Here is a 21,282-nt window from a genome sequence, read left to right on the forward strand (position 1 = left end):
CATTCGAGTTTATTGAGGGCTAGAATAATAAAGCGACAAAAGAACGTACACAGATGCGCAGTTTTTTCTAATTTTAGCAACTTAAAAGGAAAAAAACTTAATTTTTATTTCTCAATTTTTGTCGTTATTGAGAGTGGGTGTGATGTTATGGAGAGTGTATCATTGTATATAATACAAGCTAAACCAACTAAAACCAATTGATTTCGACGCTTTAGAGAGTTTGCCGTTAAATCGAGTGACGTTACATGGAGTTTACACTGTATATCATTTTTAGGAAAGCTAAGATGAGAGTGTGTTTAGGACGATAGTCCTACACACTTTTGTTTTATATAAATCATTCTTTGGCGATTTAACACAAAAAATCATGCAATATTGTAAATTAAATTTTTTTTTTGTGTGTGTGTGTGTGACTGTGTATGTATGTGTGTCAACCCACTGTTAAACAACTTTGTGGGATTATCTGTATATGGGTGAATATACGCTATTTGCATTTCAAAGGTATATAGACAATTTTTATGTTAAACTTATTATATTATTGTTTTTCTTTGCTTAAACGATAAATAGCATGGTCTTTAATCTGGCCCACATAGTCTATTCACGATAATTGTTTAATTTAAAGCATTGTTAGACTAAAAACAGTAAAAATGTATACTCCTCTGGCCTGCCCATTAATGAGTTATAATTATTTAATGGCAATATATTTTAAATACGTATGCAAATAAGATTTATTTTCAAATAGTCACAAACTTTTATAAACATCGAAACATATTTAATTAAAATACACTGTAAAAACATTTATTATTATAAAAAACAAATACTTATTTTCATGTCATGTTACAAATACGTCACTTCATCTGGCAAAGTTTTAAAGAAGAAAACTTTTATTTAAAATCGCCGATTTATGTTTTGTCCTTTAATTACTCGCGTACAACAGTGTGAAGTTAGAAGCAAGCTAACGGTCTTTTGCAAAACTTAAATAATATTACGTCAATTTGCGATTCACTCTCGAAAAGCGTGCTTGTGCCAGTCGTTGGAGTATTTCCTATGGTAAGCATATTTTTTTGTATTTTATTGTTACAAGTATGTTTATTTTCTCAATACAAGGTTTAATGTGTGTAGATGTTATGTGTTACGACAAACAGTGGTGCGAAAATGGGGTGATATTGTTTTTGAACATTATTTACGATTTTGTCACTTCTCTGGCGTCACTTCTGTGGCATATTTCGTGTCAGAGGAAATACATGAACGCCAGAGAAATGACGAAATTATGTTTTGTTATATATCTAATGTGTTAAGGCTTTATTTTATTTGCTCAAGGTACTGTAGCATAATCAGACATCATGGTGAATGTTAAAAGAAAGCAAACAAGAAAAAAAGGTTAGAAAAAAAGCGACAAGCTGAAAGATTACGCTATCAAAGAATTAAAAACGATCCAATTAAAAGAGCAGAATTAAAGAAGAAAAGGAAAGGCAGCAATATCAGAAGAAAAAAGAAAAGGGACAAATTAAGACCATACATGATATGACGGAAAGGGAACAAAGGGCAATCAGAAAAATATGGAGAGAGAAGACTAGAAAGCATAGAGATCGCGTGAATCTACCATCAACTAGAAACTTTCCAGTAACACCACCAAAGTCTGATAATGAAGACCAACTTCCACTTCCACAAAACAATATCTCTTTGGCTGCTAAAAAGCGATCAGAAACTCAGTGGAAACTACGAAATAAACTAATAAAAAACAAAAAAATGAAATCAAAGATTTACGTCAAAAGATGAGCTACTATAAAAAGAAACTATTGCGCATCAAAAAACAGGAAATCCAAACTCAAAAGTGTCCGTTCTTTTACAAAGCAATAGTAAAGACAATGGAATGGAATGACCATGAAGCTGGCCATGGCAAAGGAGCTCCAGATGGTATCGGAGCAACGTGTAAACGAATCGCTGACAAAATTGTTGCTTTAGGATCTGACATTGCCACCATCAACGACCTTGCTACCGAATTAGATAGAAATTGTCCCGGCATTCAAATATTTGTGATAAACGAAAAAGAAATTGATTTTCAAAAGAAGATCATGGAAGACAATAAAGTTAATATCAAACCTTTTACTGGTACACTAAGAGTGCATCAAGTACGAGGAAACTATTTGAGCAATATGCTTTACATGAAGAGCCTCAGTTGCTTTTGTAGCATTTTTTGTCCCCATTTCCATTTAGGCGACATTAAATACCCCTTCGAAAAAAGCAAATTGGATGTTGCTGCAGTATATACTGATTCTGAGGAAGATGTACCAAATGAAATGGTTGCGCAAACGTCTAGTCATCTGATTAATTCATCTGAAAAAGACAATACAGACACTCCTTTGTCTGTCAAGAACGGAGATTTTGTTCTTGTGGAATACCAAATTAATAATAAAAAATATAAATATGCTGGTGTATGTTCGTCAGATTTTGATGAAGAGGAAGGAGACATCAGGGTTACATTTTTAAAGGTCTCCAATTAAAATGGTACTCTTTTTAAATTAAACGACAATGTAATGTTTGATGTTAAATAGGAACAGATCTTGACCATATTTCTAGTGCCAAATGTATTTATGAAAGGCTCACAGAATACTCTACAAGTTTGAAAAGCCAGTTGATGTGTTTGAAAAGTAAATTGTTCAGTATTAAATTTTTTTCATTTAATTTCGCGAAAATTGTTAATTCTGTTTTTTACAAATAATGAAACAGTTCATGTATACTGTGGACTGATAATTTTTAAGTTGATTAAATAGTCTCGAGACTGATAGGTGTATGATTAAGAAGTACTATTGTTTTGTTTTAGAAAAGGAGTTTATATTTTTGTTTTATTTAGTAAGTTGATTAAGATTACAGTGCCTTAAATGTTACAAACATTTAGTTTTTTTATTGTTTTATAATTTAAAAAAGTATAAATTATTAGTAATAGTATTATTTTACTGTGATTTTCATCTCAGGTGAGACTGACAAACAGAAGATACTTCATTCTGTTATTTTAAACTGGTTTTGAAAACTTAAGCATTGAAAAACTATTCATATAATAATAAGGTTGCATTAAGAAATCATCAAGACTGAATGTATCTTTATAATAAAAAGAATATACTATATCATTTTATATTACTTTTATTTAATATAAGCTACTGTGTGTCACTCTCCTGGTTCAATTTGTCACTACTCTGCCAGTAGCGTCACTCCTCTGGTAACGCATTTTCCTCTGGTACTTATAAAACACAAAAAAATGAGAAATTCTTCTGGCCCCCATCATTACAAATATAAAAATAGTGTCAAATAGAGAAATAATAAATATGAAATAGATTATATTACTTTTTCTTGTGGGACACAAAAAAATCAAATAGCGTATATTCACCCATATGAGCTACTGAAAAGTGCAGATAGTCAAAATTCTATTAATTATTATTATCTGTGTCTTACAGACGAGTATCTGACTTTTTTATATAAACCGTTATAATATTATATTTTTAGTCTGAAAACGTGAATATTGACAGATCGTCATGGCGGGAAAATTGACTATGACTGAGACGGATATAGGTCTATTTTCATTGCGCATCGAGTAAAATATTATTTGTCATTTTTAAAATGATGTAAGAAAATCTAAAAATGTCGAAGCGAATTTTGTTTAAAAATCAATTTTAAATCAATTAAAATTTCCTCTAGCACACCCAAAAATGGAAGAATAATAATATAGGCAGATAGCAAAGCTATAACATCATACTACGTACGACGGAGGCCGTGCAAGTACGTTTAGCAAGGACGAAACCTTGTACTTGTACAGTTGGGTTAAGAAAAGGTTCATCATCTTAAGATCTATTTTCGTGTGCTCAGTGTGGACGATAATCTGATTTACCGATTGAAAATGACATATTGCGTCCCAATAATTTGATGTTTAGATTCAAAAGGTGCTAAAAGTTTAATACTTGATAAAGGAATGAATTTGAAAGGTTTTCTTACTCTGGACTGTACAAGAATACAATTAAAAAATATGGACCACGTATTCGATATTTCCATACGGGACCCTAATTTTTATAAATACAGATTTTAGTTCGTTTACCCACTTTCGGAAAAACCATTATTGACGACAACCTTTTCTTAGAATCCATTATGAATAATTCATGTACGTTCTTATAAAAGCTTCTGAAGCTTTCCCAATGACCCATCTAATATCTGAATATCGAAAAAAAAACATTAATGGATTCTTATATCTAGTTCTCTTATCATTGTTTTGTATTAAGAGTATACTAGTATACTTGACTCCTATTCCATTTTTTAAATATTTACTTCATTGTTATTAATTTACTGCACGGTGCACTATTTACTCATACGTTGGCTCAATTGTTGATCCAAAGTTTGCTAAATTTTGCTTTTATATTCAAAAACTCGATCTTACAAATCTATGACTACAAATTACGTCACATACTTCACAATTGGTCAAAATACGTCCAAAGATTTGGGCATTCTTATGATTAGTGTATTCTTACCTCATTTCCATATGCTAGTAGATGATGAACCGTGATCAATGCTTTATAAACCACCACCCAATTGGTGTTCTGTGTACGCTCCACTAGCAGGTTGGCGAGCTGCGGTATTGACACGTTCGGTTCGTTTGTGCAGTGGACTAAGTCTAGAAACAAAATTAATAGGTTTAAGTATGATTAACAACAAACAACAACACACTATTACATATATCGTATAATTTATACATAATTACATAATATAATTTATTCATACATATATTTTCTACCATGTTACAATAAATACTTGGATTGGATGAACAAATGACTACCAACTAGAATCACTGAATCCACTGCAACATGTATTGACAACATATTTACCAATTGTGTTCCAAATCATAAATGTATTATAAATATGTTAAATTCAGATCATTGTGGACAGTTGGCTTCATTCAATTTGCAAATAAAAAATAATACTAAGGGTTTAAAAAAGACATTTGTTCCTATCAATTTGTACCGAATTGAGAAGTTCAGAAGTAATATCATGGCAAAGCTCTCATATTTACAATTAAATAATAATTCTAATGAGCTTTATTGACACTCCTGATAAAATTAAAATGACATGGAAAATTATTAATTGCGAAACTGGAAGAGTCAAAAATAACATCTCCGACATTAGTTTATCTATTGATAATAATTTATTTTCCTCAGATCGGGATGTTGCAATTATTTTTGAAAAATTTTTTGCTGACATTCCTTTTTCGACTACTAGCTCATTAAATCCCTCTCCCACCGTTGCTGAATCATTATTAAAAAACAATGTAAAAGAATGTAATATAAGTTTTAAATTTAATACAGTAGGTGTAAATGACATCATAAGTTCTTTCAGATCGCTAGATGTTAAAAAAAATGCCGATCTATGGGGGTTCTCTGTTAAAGTAGTCAATTCAATAATTGATGTAATCGCACCCTACCTTGTCAATATATTCAATAATTGTGTTCTTAGTGGCGTGTTTCCTGACCTCATGAAACATAGTAAAGTAATACCAATATTTAAGTCAGGTAGTACATCAGACCCCAATAATTATAGACCCATCTCTGTACTACCAACTCTTAGCAAGATCTTTGAAAAATTATTACTAAATCAAATGCTAGTACATTTTAACAAGAACAAGTTGCTACACAAGAAACAATTTGGATTTACAAGGGGTCGCTCGACAACTGACGCTGGTGTTGAGCTCATTAAAAATATCTACAGGGCCTGGGAGGAGTCACAGGATGCCTTGGGGATTTTTTGAGATTTATCTAAGGCCTTTGATTGTGTGCAACACGAAACTTTGGTCAGGAAGCTACGACATTATGGAGTCAGGGACACTGCACTCAATCTTCTGATTTCGTATCTGAGCAATCGGATTCAGAGGGTTGATGTAAATGGAAAGAGATCTCCCGGGGCTCAGGTTACTGTGGGGGTCCCTCAAGGATCAATTCTTGGTCCATTTCTCTTCCTGGTTTATATAAATGACCTACCACATCTCTTAGGTGATAAACTCGAGATAGTATTGTTTGCTGACGATACTTCATTAATTTTTAAAATAAAAAGACGTCTTTTAATGTATGACGATGTGAACAATGCTCTCTCGGAAATAGTACATTGGTTTAGTGTCAATAATTTAATGTTAAATAGTAAAAAGACAAAATGTATTAAATTCACTACTCCCAATGTAAGATGTGTCAAAGCGAATGTACTTTTAAACGGGGAAGCATTAGATGTATTAGCGTCAACAGAGTTCCTTGGTATGACAATTGACTCTAAGCTCCAATGGGGCCCCCATATAAGTAAATTGGCAAATAGACTCAGCTCTGCAGCCTATGCGGTAAAAAAGATTAGATTTTTGACAGATGTGGATACAGCTCGCCTTGTGTATTTTAGCTATTTCCACAGTATTATGTCGTATGGCATTCTACTCTGGGGTAATGCAGCTGACATTAATACTATTTTTGTACTGCAGAAGAAGGCTATTCGTGCAATTTATAACCTGGGCCCAAAAGATTCGTTAAGATGTAAATTTAAAGAAATTAAAATAATGACTATCGCTTCTCAATTTGTTTTTGATAATGTTATGTATGTACGCAAAAATATAAATGATTTTCCCAAAAATTGTGACGTACATCCCATTAATACTAGGAACAAGAATAAACTTGTTACGCCTTGTACCCGATTAGACAGGGTTAGTAACTCTTTTTTGGGGCAATGTATACGTTTTTACAACAGGATCCCAGAAAACGTTCAACAATATTCAATTATAAAATTCAAAAGAATCGTTAAAGAGCGTTTATGTGCTAAAGGATATTACAGCACTAATGACTTTCTAGTTGACTGCACACCTTGGGAATGAGATGATCGCCTCTAGGCTGTTTCAAATATCAGAAATATGTTTATTATTGTAAATTATAAATTCACATTATAAAAAAAAAAATATATATCCCGCTGAGTTTCTTTCGCCGGTTCTTCTCAGGTCTGAGGTATTATATTCCGAACCAGTGGTAGATTATCGACAATCAATAAGAAAGTGTAAACACTTCTATTTTGAATAAAGGTTTTTGACTTTGACTTAAACGAACCCTCAATGGGCTCTTTTTGGATTCAATTATATTAATTTGTCTCGTGCTAGGCGGTGGCGAAAAACACCATAAGAAAACCTGTGTGGGTCGACTAAAAAATTACCATCATCTTTCATTGAAGCAAAGCGATGAAATGGGTTTTAAAGGGACAATAAGAAATGGATCAGAAAAGTGACATTTACAGACTTTTATTTTACTTTTATGACAGTATTCGAGCAAATGTTAACGATTCAAGTCAAGATCAATTCAATTCAAGTCAACAAGAAATATTTTATATTTTAGTTCAATAGTCAAGATTCCATATATTTTTTTAAATGAGAAAGTAAATCAGTCTGTATGTTTGTCTGTTGCTTACGAGCAAACCACAAATACGAATTCAAAAATAAAATTTGGAATTAAGCAAGGTTGACCAACTCGGAAAACGAGAGCAAACCTGCGGGCGCCAACTAGTAACTAATAAATAAATGTTACCTCGGTACCTCTGGGTAGACGAGGTTAGAAAATGCCGTATTAGCGGGAAATAATTTTCAACATTTATGTAAAATTATATGTTAATTATCCTGTTTAATCTGCACAATTTTGTCTTAAAGCTGGTTATATCGCAAAACTGGGCCAAAGTGTGCCATCTGTTTATCGACTTCTGAGGTTTAAGTCAGGATATTACGTCATTTACAAGAGTGTTTCCAATGGCTTTTCTTATCCATTGCTTGGCTGTATTTATTTTAATAATTATAACAATAACATTTTGACGATTGTAACATTTTTAGTTCATGATTGTTTGATATGAAAGTTAAAACATTTAAAGTAAAATTGTTTCTTATGTGCAATTTTTTTTCTGATCTCATGTAAGAAGAATATTCAGTATAGAATATAGTATATTGCCGGTATATTAATATCGCTTACCTACGACATAGTATGTTAATTTTTAAAAACTCGCGTGAAAATTTTGCATATTCGTTAGTAATTTTTCTCCAAAATGTATTTCCCCTTCGATATTTTGGACAAATGATCATTTACAAAAACAAGTTTGATGTGTTTGTATGATTATTGAATTTTATTTTAGTTGACTGTCAATATTAACTGACCGATTTATTTAGTTATATGCAAAACTCATATACATTCTCAAATCTGTGCTATTATAAATTCATGTTATCAAAACTCATATAGAAAATAGAATAAAAATATTGAAATGCTCATGACTCATAAAGGGCTTTAGATTAGTGTAATAGGCTTAGAGACCACTCATAAGGTCGAGATGGCCAATTCGCTAGAACGCGTGATTCTTACGACGGTCCCTCACCGGGAGTACTCGTCTGTATTGTAACTAAGCATTACAGTTCACAAGTTGTATTTATACAACTTGTAACATAACACAAGACAGAAAGATTTATTATAATTAACTTTAAAATGAAAAAACAATTTTTACAATGCTCAAATCAGAAACTTAAATAGTTACATTACAAAATAATGCTCGTTAGTCAGTGAGGCAGTTCTGTAATGTACGTTGTAGCTGAAATTTTCCTTCCTAACCTTCTGCTCTATGAACTGGGAGCATTTGCCCAGCGTCAATAAAAAATTGACACGCTGTCTTACTTGACTTACTAATTTGTTTCGTCACTAGTGGCAGTGGTAGTTTCAAGAACGAAATAGGATCAATAAAACAGTCATTGGGTTTTTTGTTTAGAAGTTCATCAGCACCGCAGTCTGAAGGAAAGTCTTGGCAGAGTCGTGCCTCCGAAAGAAAACATTTAGAACCTCAAGTCTTTCCAGCCCTATTGCAGAATGAGATTGAGCAAATAAAGATACACTTTTGTTCACGGACATACTTGTATAATATTTCTGACACAATATTCTTGGAATAAATGGCAAGTCTCCATTAAGCACGGCCGCCTTGACCAAACTAGGGTGCGTAGGATCATAACATACTAGAAAATACTCATACACAAAGTAGATATTCACTAACTACGGAATATTTATCGAGAGATAATATATAACATACAACTCATTGAAGCGTTAAGAGAATAAGATAATCTTAGCGAAAGCTAAAAAGTAACATGATCTTGTAAAATAAATTTCACGCCTTATGTGATTTCATTCTTACCCGCGGTTTAGGCGCTGACCTATAAATCCGTCGATACTCATAATTTATATTGTTTAATGGCTGTAAATAAAAGTGGCACACTCGATTGAATATCGCATTGGAATATAGAGCAGGCTTAAGAACATAGACATTCACTCAGAGAACACAAAATATTTTTGGTAGAAATCGAGTTTGGTAAAACTTTGGTTTCCTTATGATATTTTTCTTCAGCGTCAAGCAAGAAATAAATGATAAACAAATTAAGGTTATGAAAACTCAGTGGTACCAGTGGCAGACTGCGGGTTCAAGTGCGTACGAGTCTTCGGTCTCACGTGGTCTAGCCATAAGTATTTTATTTTTATTTAACAAGCATTCAACATTCCTATCACCTAGGGTGTGGGTCAAGGTCAAAATATACTAGTCCAACCTGAGAAATTCATATGAAAATTTTGCACACACTGACGATCTTGATGACAATAAACCCTAGTAAACTTATTTATATTCGTTTTAATACAGAATTTTCCGTCTTTCTTTTTCTTATGTCAAGATGGCCTAGAAAAGACTACCTCTTGTACATTTGTCTAATAGTATTAAAAGAGAAGAGAAATTTATCAATATATTTTTTTTAATCATCACATCACATCATCAGCCCGTTTTTGTCCATAGCTGGACATAGACCTCTCCAAGTGCACGCCACTGTGGTCTTTCTCCGTTTTTTTTTTTTTTTAATATCACATGTTAATCATGAATTAATTTAACATGTAATTTAATTCAGTAGTTTCACGTGACATATTTAAAAAGTAAATACAGTTTTAGTTCAATAGTTGCGTGACAATCGCTATGAAAGTTGTGAGGTTGTGACATGAACGTTGATCCGTGTTATATTTATGACTAGATTATAAAAGCAGCTTTGGATTTTATTAATGATTATTATTACAAAAAAATTGTTTGTCTACAATCGTGACAGAAAAATAAAAGATTTTAATATCATAACAAACTTTTGCACTAACCATACGTTGAGATAAGTAAATTACCATAATTTCTATCGCTAACCTTAACACAGATTATTTACATTTTAACTACCTACCTACCAATGGTGCACAATTCATAGTCGCATTCGTATCCTGTTACATTTCCTATGGAATTTACTATTTTTTTTTGTCTGGGATTTTCCTGTTATCGCCTGGTAGACCAGTCGAATAAACATACTTCGATCACTTTGCATAGCCGATACCCACATGAGATAAAATATATGTAAGTTTGAGCAGTTGTTTAATGATGAAAAATGTGATTCTTTGTGAGCCAATGCTTTATTTGCAACTCTATTAGGGAATTGCTTGGAATAGCCGTGTGGTTTGAACACACGCATCTTACCCGGTGATCGGATCAAAGGCAAGAAAAGCTGAATTTCGCATTCGTCTCGTATTTGGTGGTGAAGAAAACATCGTGAGGAATCATGTGTCCAATTTCAATGAAATTCAGCCATATGTGTATTCCATCCGCATTAAAACAGAAATTGAATTTTCAGACATTGAATAAGCTCCAAACCAAAACAAAAGTGGAGTCCTTGTGGCTTAGCACCGCGATGTTACATTACTCTAGAGATTTGCTAGTATACGAAGGGTAAGATCAGTTTGCTTAGTATACATTACATACGATCTTAATTGACCGGTCAGAATATAATCATAGAATGTATTATATAGAAAATCTTAGACAAAAATTCTAAATATTAAAAATAAATAGCGACTATACCTTAATGTTAATAATTCAACCTATACGAATGTTTTTAGAGAATAACCGACTAGGAGATGCTTCGAAGTTCAAATCGAAATATATGTAGGTGATCTTTCTTTTTCATATTTTGCCCTTTTATCCTGGCATGATTACGTGTTTTTGTAGCTTCTAAAGGGAATTGCCGATGTGAATAAGATGTTCTATATGAATGAACATAAGTTATTCATTCTTACAAAATATTAAACCCATGTTTTGTATTCTCTGAATTAACTCAAATATGTGTTCAAAGACACAACGTCGGTCTGAGTTGTTCTTAATTTACTTTTATAATGATTAAAATATGGCTTCAATCGATATACGACAATTGTGTGTTGACTGTGTCGAGTGAATTGTGCAAAGTCCAGGATAAACAAACGTGTTTAATTAATGGACTATGGAACGAAGGAATAACATATTATAACTGTTGAATGACTAGCGGTGACCGCGACTTTGCGCGCGTTTGTGTTTAACATAAAGTTATTATTGTTGCCTAAGTTACCCCTAATGACATAATCTGTTGTTCCAGAGATCGTTCTAAACAAACAGATAGACATACAAAAATAAAAAAGAGCTGAGACGGCCCAGTGGTTAGAACGCGTGCATCTTAACCGATGATTGCGGGTTCAAACCCAGGCTGGCACCGCTATATATATATATGTGCTTAATTTGTGTTTATAATTCATTTCGTGCTCGGCGTTGAAGGAAAACATCGTGAGGAAACCTGCATGTGTCTAATTTCATCGAAATTCTGCCACATATGCATTCGAACAGGTGGTGGAATATGTTCCAAACCCTCTCCGTAATGGAAGAGGAGGCCTTATCTCAGCAGTGGGAAATGAACAGACTGTTACTTTACTTTCTATATGTACGTATGTATACGTATACATTTAGTAAAAAACGGTTAGTGTGATACTAAAAACAGATAATCCAATTAAATCAATATCTATAGAAAATTTATCGGTACAATAATTCTCGTTTAAAAATATCATTTTTTAGATGAAATATTTTGTGTTCCGTTTATCGTGATAAATGTTTATTATGATTCAATTGCCTTAATTACATTACAAACATGTAACGTTGACCTTAATTCGTCAATAAATTGACCCGGTGACACGCTTCATAGTGCGTTTTAACGTAACTCTTTTACCTTTTTTATTTTAATCGACAAATAATTACATCAAACAATATACGATACACTGTGTATTAAGAATTGTAACGGTGGAAACTAAACCTAAAATCTTTATAACTAATTGATTTGCATTAAAATAATTTAAACGTAGAGTCCTTACAGATAAATCAGTGTACTACCCGGAAGCGAACGGATATACGTATCTATGTATTTCTGGAATGTATTATACACCTGTGACTATCACGAAGAGTATGCCTCTGCTTCATAGATATGACATATTGAATTACTGTATTTTCTGTAGTAACTGTATTTATAAAGCAATTTTTATATATAAAGTGTCCAACTCAGGAATCATGTATTTGTCTATCAGTAAAATTATACCCCTTTATTTATATAAGTATATATTTATTTTTTATCAAAAATCAAAATAAACTTTATTCAAGTGGGTTTTTACAAGAACTTTTGAATAGTCATTTAAAAATTAAGTGAAGCTACCACCAGTTCGGAAAGTAGATTCTTCCGAGAGGAACCGGCAAGAAAGAGATGAAAATAAGTCCTTGTTTTTAAAAATATAATATCAAAAAAGGCATAAGATAGTTTAAAGCTCTCACGGAGCTTGTATTTGAATGAAAATTGAACACTTAATTGTTAATTAAGAGTAAGATATGACTGTATCCTTAAAATATCTTATAACATTTATTAAATAAAAATAGCACAGTCGGATTGGCGCCGATTACTTAAATATCAAATTAGATAAACTTGACCTTAAAACTGAACGTTGTTATATTTTTATAAAAAGAACTTTATGAATAATTGTATTACAGTGAGTGTATAGATAAAAATGTATATACAACACTAGCTTGCTCGATAAAACATTAGGTTGCCGTAAAAATAGATTCAAGTTATTGCGACACATTTAAAGATACACCATAAAACTTATATATCCTGCTATTACAAAAGGTATGGCTTACCATTTTAGATTACCAGCGTTTTAATAAAATAAACACATAAAATATAATCTAATTGATATTTTTCTGCTGTCTTAGTCGTCTCACGCACACTAAGATATTTTATAAGCACAACGTCACTCATACTAATGCATTAATGTCGATAATAATTGGACGTCCTTGCAACTACCCTCTGAACACGAGCGCGAAATATCAGAAGGTCATATGTGACATTGACTATAATAATAATTATTACATTACATAAACGCACTGCTGTAATTAAAATTTTAAGAAATAGATAAAAAAAAAACATTTCTATCTTTCGTAATTACATTGACATAAGAAAGAAAGGCATTGTGTAAAAATACACTAGTTAGTAAAAGAGGATTATATTATTTTTATAAAATTCATAAGTAGAAACTATTGTACAATATTCATGTGGTAGTTTTTCTTCGTTCAATATTTCATACCACAGAATATAAAAAAACAATTGTGAAAGAGTCGTCGAATGTTTTCAATTTAATATTTTCAACGCTATGTAGTTTTTATTACGACTCAATAAATAAATTGAATGATTGGACATTGTACAGAGAAATTTAAATTTAAACTTTTTGTCCACAGGTTATCTACAAATACTTATGGGTTTTTTTTTATTCTATCAATATTCCTCTGCTGCCAATAGAACAACGGTACTTAATCGGTTGATTTATTTGCAATTATCTGTGCCCGTGACTTCGGACGCGTTGGCATTTATCAAAATAGTTATTGTTGTAGCCAACGTTACTATTTGAGACATTTTTACTTATTCATATACTTTCTGCCAGTGAAAGTCCCGTCAAAATTGGCCCAGGCGTTCTAAAGATTAGCCGGAACAGACAGACAAAAATTTAAAAAAATGTTTTTTTGGTATATGTACTTACAATTAAGCAAAAAGTGGTTATTTTATTATGACAAGCAGACACTGTAATTATATTATATGTATACATTTTATCGTTGCATAAATTAAATATTAAGAGTTCCAAGTTGGCGAAGAAACCAAAATAATAGCGCTCTCATCTTGATATTAAATATTAGATGGTACCGAGCGAATTTAATTACTCATATACTTTATAAGCGGTTATTTAGTTAAACTTTGTTATCTCTCTTTTTATGATCGCTGATTTAACATTGGCCAGAAGGAGACAGTATCGTTTACCGAAACATCGGTTTAGGATTTTATCTACAAACATTATTTAGGGGAAGTCTAATTAAATCCATTGTAAATGACGTCAAAATAATAAAATTAACAATTTGTTTTAACTCCATAGAGAGTAAAATTTATTATGTAACATTTAAATTAACACGAAAAAGAAAAAATGTAATCTTTTATATAACAAACCATTTATATATTATATTCTATATGAATTATATATGACCTGAATTTTTAAAAGACAGTTTAGATGTTACAAGGGAATACACGAACATATAAACATGAAGAGACGGCTCAAATTATAATCCTACTTGTTTCCGATTGGGCAAAAAATGAATATAAATTTTACCTAGATAGGTATACGGCAAATAAGAGATTTTAATTGAAAACTCGGCGTAAAACGAAGGTCATAAAGCCATCAAGCGCGTGAGGTCAGCTAACAAAATGAGCATTGTCCGTTCGCACTTGACCCAATAATGCTTCAATTTACTGACTGTTACGAATAAAAATTTAATTATCTATCGATATACTGATTTTAGTGTCACTGTATGTTATTAAGTCCGATTTCATTATGTGTAAATTTTTTTTACAAATAAGTATTTCATACAAATAGGTCTATTATTATACGTGGCACAGTAAGTTTCCATCCCTTACATCGCAAAAATGTCCCCAGGGTAATTGTGACTGTAATTACAGTAACTCATTCTCCTTTCAAACCTGTACACGATTATACCAAGTAATGCTGCTGGGCTTTAGAATCTAATGAATGAATAGTATCTACCCAGCTGGCACAAAGTCTTACCAAGCATAGAATATATAGTATAGTAGCAACCTGAGAATTTCCCACAGCTGGGCTAAGGCCTCCCTTTGAAGAGAAAGTAAGGAGCATATTTATCACGCTGCTCCAATGGTGGATTCATATGTGGCAGAATTTCGTTGAAATTAGTCACATTTCCTGATTATGTGTTCCTTCATCGCCAAGCTTGAGACGATCTATAAACACCTATTAAGTGAATTCAGTAGTCCTTGAATGGGTTTGAACTCGCAAACATCTGTTAAGGTGTACGCTCTTAACTCTGGGTCGTCGGCTCTTCGACCATAGAATACTATTTTTGAATGAAACACTACCTACTACTACTATTCATTATTATTAGAACCTTTCTGATCCATAAGTAGCAAGTCAAAGGCAGCATCTGAAATAGGCCTCGGAGGCAATTCTATTGTTCGTAAACATAACGAATCGTTTCTTGAATACAGTAAACTGTCCATGAAATGGTGGACCGTGCTTGTTATAGCTTTTAACGCGTTTTTAAAATTAGATCCGTGTATTTTAATCACTGGACCATTTTGACTCAACAGATTTACTTCACATTTTATAAAATAAACAACTCTTAGCTAAGCCTAATTTATAAAATTTTACCTACAGCACACGAAACCTCCGGGGGGGTACAATGCCATTTTATTACTTATTAGAGGGGTGAATTAAAGAGTAACCTATTTTAAGCTAAAGTAGTAATACACACAATTACATTCGCATTTATAATATTAGTAATTATTTGAAGCATTGATAGCGCAATGGATCTCTGTTTAATTTATAACGATAAATGTAGCAAGATCAATGAAAACTCTTTTTGCTGGACTGTTGTCCCTAATTCTATCATAAGTTTTACAGGCATTTCGAGGGGGTAAATAGAAGAATATTAAAAATTTCTTACAAAAATTGCAAAACGCATTTAGAAAGAATTCCATAATGTAAACGTTAGTCACCTTACAATTTATGCGTCTGTTTGTTGAAAAAATTATTGTCTGACTAATAGTCGAGACTATTCTATTGATTTTTGAGCTCCCCCAACGAAAGAGGGTTCCGTCTGATTTGTTTGCATGTTCCCCTAACTTTATAATTATTCGCACATATCATATTTATGACAATTTTTAATTGCATAGATTGACCAGTCGATAAAACTTTAACCGACGTTTATGGGTTTAAATCATAGACTAAATATGATTAATTTGATTGATATAACATGTGATCAGCTGTGAAAGACATCGTAACGAATTTTATGTGTCTGAATAAATGATGTCCCATTTAAATAAAAACCGATAGGGGAGGATCATGGCCAAATAATATCCAAATCTATACATATAATAAAATTGTAGTGTCTGTTTGTAATATAAAAATAACCCGTTTTTACTCAATTCATATGTATGTATACACGGTACATATACCAAAATAACATTTTTTACAATTTTTGTCGATCGGTCTGTCTGTCTGTTTGTTACGGCTAATCTCTGGAACGGCTGGACCGATTTTGAAGGGACTTTCACTGGCAGATAACTGACATAATAGGGAGTAACTTACAATATTTTTTTTTGTTAAATTCAAACTAGTACAAAGTCGTGGGCACAGCTACTTAGTAATAAAAAAGAAGTTCGTTACGTTAAGTTTGCAATTTAAATTTCACAAATAATTAAAATATTTTACCAAATGCAAAAACATTTAGACACCGAAGATTTACGTTAGTAATCTTCAACCAAACATGATTATGATAATGGGATACCGGCTAAGATGCAGATATTCAAATTCCAAATGTCATTTATGTGAATCTATGACTGTGTGAGTGCAAGTATACATAGTATAATTCAATGGTTATGAAAGGGGGAAATAAATTTGAGACACTTTATCAAGGCTCATTTGACAGAACTGAAACATCATAAGAACCTTTTCACTGCATTGCAATGTCACTCCCATCGCACCTACAGAAGTTCCAAATTACAAAAAAATTACGATCTAAACGAGAATTCCAGTTCTTTTTTCATGCATTGAATGATTTACGAGGAAATGAAATTTTCAGAAATATCATTCACACTTAGCAAAACGATACCTTTAATTTTTTAAACCCTTGTCAAAGTCACATTTACTAATCTAAATACTGAACGCTCATTGGTAACAAATGCGTCATCTGGTCCCTCCGATAGCTAAAATTCTAACATGAATCACAATTCAGAAACCAGAGCTTATTAAGGCATTGTCAAATTGGATTAACATTTTGTATCATTATTTGGAGTATTTTTGCAGACAGTCTTTACATTGAATAATATAAATCAAAAAGCCTACTTGATCTACAATAGTATTATAAACGTGAAAGTAACTCTGTCAGTCAATTGCTTTTTCACGACCAAACAGATGAACCGAATTTTATGGAATTTAGTATGAAGCAAACCTAAACCTTAAAAGAAAGGATAGGCTACTTTTTTGCCTAGCACGAGACTACCAACACCCTAAAAGGCGCGCGAAGCTGCAGGCAAGTACTAGTAATCGTATTATACTTTGTATTTAGTAAAAACGAATTCATGCATACGCAATAATTTTCATCACCAAATGAACTTTGTCTTAGGAAAATTATGTACGTTATGACGACAAAAGGTCATATGTTCATGAACATTAGCAAATTTAAGTATATTGTCGACTGCTGGTCGTGGGATCGTAGCTTGTATTGTCCCTAACATACATACATAATTACACTGACTCACACATTACACGGACCAACCAACCTCTGCAGAATCTAGCTAATCCACTACTTACATTAGTTCTATAAACATTTGAAAAGCTATACATAAAAATATTAAGAATACTACATGTATACGATTACAATATTTTCGACGACTTTAAAAAAAATCGCATTAAAAAAAATGCTATATTCGAAAGACATTATTAAAAATTTAGTTATAAATAAATAGATTTATGTAAAGCTATATTTTTTCTTTTATCTGCCTTTTAGAACATCGTTTATAAAAAAGGGCTTGCCTGTTCGCTTGCTCGTCTTTTATTAAATGAAATATGGTCACATTTTAAATTTAAAGATTTTAACTCGATATTATATAGTACATTACCGTTATTTCCTTATCAAGAGAAAAGCATCCTTCTATTGAATAAATTGTATCTAATTTTGTTGAATTTTGTCAGGCGGTTGTCTGCAGTAATAAACTAAATGAAATGCTTTCAACGCTGTAATATGTTCGGTAGAATTTATGATGGTTAATTTGTTTACCGTTTATAACCTCTACTAAAATTTTACGCTAAAACTTTTCTTAACTTAACTTTATTAATTTTTTTTATGAATAATAATGCACACAAATAAATACATTGATTCTTTGAAATTATTAAATTACAAAGACTTAAAAGCCAATTCACCGATACGTAACCCATGTTAGGGTTACCAATAAAAATTATAACATTTTTACTGACAAAAAAAAAACATATTAATGGATTTTAAATATTATTATTATTTATTATATGGCAGATTTTTTATTATAGAATAAATCTATTTGCCATGTAATAGAAATTAGAAATCAATGCTTTATAGATATTTTACCAGTACTGTTATTTGCGAAAAAAATCTTACGGTATTTAGATAAAGTTTTTCAGAGTTATATTTCCGAAAAAGGAGTGAATTTGAAAACGATAACTTTTAACTGGTAACCCTATAGCAATTGTCAATATCATAAACAGAACGATAACACAGGAAGCGGCGCTGTCCGCCCGTTTATCGTATTTCACTGCAATCACAATTAATAACTAGCATATGTCCCCAGCCAGATACGGTGGTCAAAACACATGGCTATCAGTTACAATGAAAACTAAAACTTTCGATTTCATTTTGGATATTAACAAGGTCATATCAAAGGATAAAATTAGTTTAAAAAGATACAATTCAAATAATGAATACTACTCGAAATGCAAAGGGCACTTTTCTTTGGTCACACTTTCCAAATTATCTCTTTATTCTGTTTTCAGTAGAAACACTAGAAGAAGTGATAAGAAAAATTATTTAAAAGGAAGTATCATTCATTTTTTGTGCTCAGAATTGAGAATGGGAATTCAATAAGGAATGCTGCATATTTTTTTCGTTCCATATGGTCACTATTTGTATAGTAAATGTTTTAAATAGGATTATAACAAAGATTTTATTTCAAACAATTATTATGTAACTTATGAATATTTTAATGTCTATTTACTTATGATGATTTACATTTGTATACTTGATTTTCGGCACTAGCTTATGTTAACATCCTTCAAATCAATCTATCCATCAAAAATTTAATTTTAAAACTTAAGAACTACATTTTTCTGTGAAGGTGTATAAAGAGAATTGTGTACATCAATTTTTATGACAAGAACATTCAATGTTTTATTATTTTCATTTCATGAAAAGAAAACCAAAGATAAATTTTAAGTCTTACATATTAAGCTCAATCTTCATAATTCTTGCGTAAATAAAGCTTAATCTTGTCATAGATAACATTCACTTAGTAAACGGTTGGTAATAAGATGCACAAATGTTAATTTGGGAAACAGAAATATGTATATAATATAACAATATTTGTGTCTCTTATTTAAGAGTATTTTCCATAAAAATCTATAGTGTTGGTTAATTCATTGAATATGTGATTATTTATAAATATGTCAAGTTTTTCATCGATGGTATACTCACACACCATGTCTTGAATACTGAGTACCATAGCATTTATATATTATATTATATACATATATATGGTTTTGGTAATTATAAATAGCTATAACAATTAAAAATTTGCCTATAATTTGCCTTAAAATTTGCCTAATATTAAAAAAGTGTAAATTTTTTTTTTAAATCCATGTTCTTTGCATTTTTTAATGGGCAAATCATGATACCAAACATTAAGTAATCATAGTTGTTTATGTTCCAATTTTATTAAAAAAATGTTTTTTTCTTTATTCAGTATGTAAAAGAAATGGTAGTCATTCATTTATTACAATTTGTTCATTGGTGAAATCATATTTTAAAGCAGACTATAGAATAACACAATATTCGAAAAATATATATCAATCTATCAATATATAAACAAGGAACATTTAACAGCACTAACACATACAAAATAATAAATAGGCACTGGTCACACAAAAGAATATCCTAATGCTATTATATCAATGCATTTAAAAAATAATTAATTATTGTAAATCATAGTTCAGTGATAAAATACCTTACATTAATATTCATACAATAAATATTTGGCAATTAATCAGCTATGAATAGATGTGTTTTAGAGTTAGTTATTATTATATAGTGTGTTTTTACTGCATTTATTTTTAGATTTTTAGCTTTCTTTAAATATGGCAATTCAGATTTTTTTAGTATCAATGATCGATGTTTTATATTTTTATAGAGCAAAACCAAAAAAAAAACGATTAAATAAATCAACACAAGCTTATAATAAAAAAATATCGATTTGTTAAGACACGAATTTAATGGTAAGTTGTGTGTAATAGATTCTTACATAAATTCTTATAAGTGGGTAATCAATTTTTTTTTTATTTTGACACCGACTTGTTAAGTCGTTCCTCCAGTCTATTGAATATGACATAATAGAGAATGTGTGTCAGGCCGAATTAACATCGTGGGACAAAATTATGTAAAAGCCTTCCAAGTAAATGCCGCTTTGAAGTGTATAATTTAGTAAAAGTAATACTTCAGGATTCAAAGATTTGTCATCGTCGGTACTATTCGGGTGCTAAGCTTATCGACCAGAATGATTGTGCCAATGTCACGAACATCGCAAAAAGAAATGTACATTATCCGTGACGTATTTGATAAGATCCTTATTGACTAATCAAATAAAATACTTACAATCTAAATGTTTCTTTTTGGGTGCAATCATTTCTTCAGTTGTGGCTTTACATACAGATTTTGCTAAACCCTGCCCCGCGATACTGTGGCGAGCGGCAAGGAGCCTGTCGTTTATAGTTTGACCCGCCATCCTCACGTTCAGTCCGGACATAAACTGATTTTATACACTTCTAAACACTTATTTTCGTGTTTTATCAAATTTACAAAATTATGTAGGACGATGACGGGTAAAATATGTCACCGCCCCCCCGACTGGCACAATACTAATTTCAAGATGGCTGACTCAAATTTAGAAAGTGTTGCTATGATAAAGAAATACTACTAAAATATTTTCGTGTCTTTCAAATATGTTTTTCTATTTTACTTTTAATTTTAAGTACGAATAATATTAAG

General features: G+C 31.4%; 1 protein-coding gene across 9 annotated transcripts in view; it reads right to left on the reverse strand.

The window, feature by feature from the left end:
• LOC124538832 (phosphatidylinositol-binding clathrin assembly protein LAP) overlaps positions 1–21,163 on the reverse strand; it is a 49,770-nt gene extending 28,607 nt beyond the window's left edge. For 7 of the 9 annotated variants that reach the window (XM_047116048.1, XM_047116049.1, XM_047116054.1 and 4 more), the window contains exons 1-2: positions 20,890–21,163; positions 4,512–4,654 (exon numbers count right to left, since the gene is read on the reverse strand). In XM_047116048.1, coding sequence (XP_046972004.1) covers positions 4,512–4,654; positions 20,890–21,040 — 294 coding nt within the window. In that variant the 5' untranslated portion in view covers positions 21,041–21,163. The remainder of the gene's footprint in view (positions 1–4,511; positions 4,655–20,889) is intronic. The other 2 variants (XM_047116053.1, XM_047116055.1) reach the window with 1 other exon arrangement.
• Positions 21,164–21,282: the final 119 nt, after the last annotated feature.

The sequence above is a fragment of the Vanessa cardui genome, chromosome 21, assembly GCF_905220365.1.
Source record: "Vanessa cardui chromosome 21, ilVanCard2.1, whole genome shotgun sequence".
Taxonomy (NCBI): domain Eukaryota; kingdom Metazoa; phylum Arthropoda; class Insecta; order Lepidoptera; family Nymphalidae; genus Vanessa; species Vanessa cardui.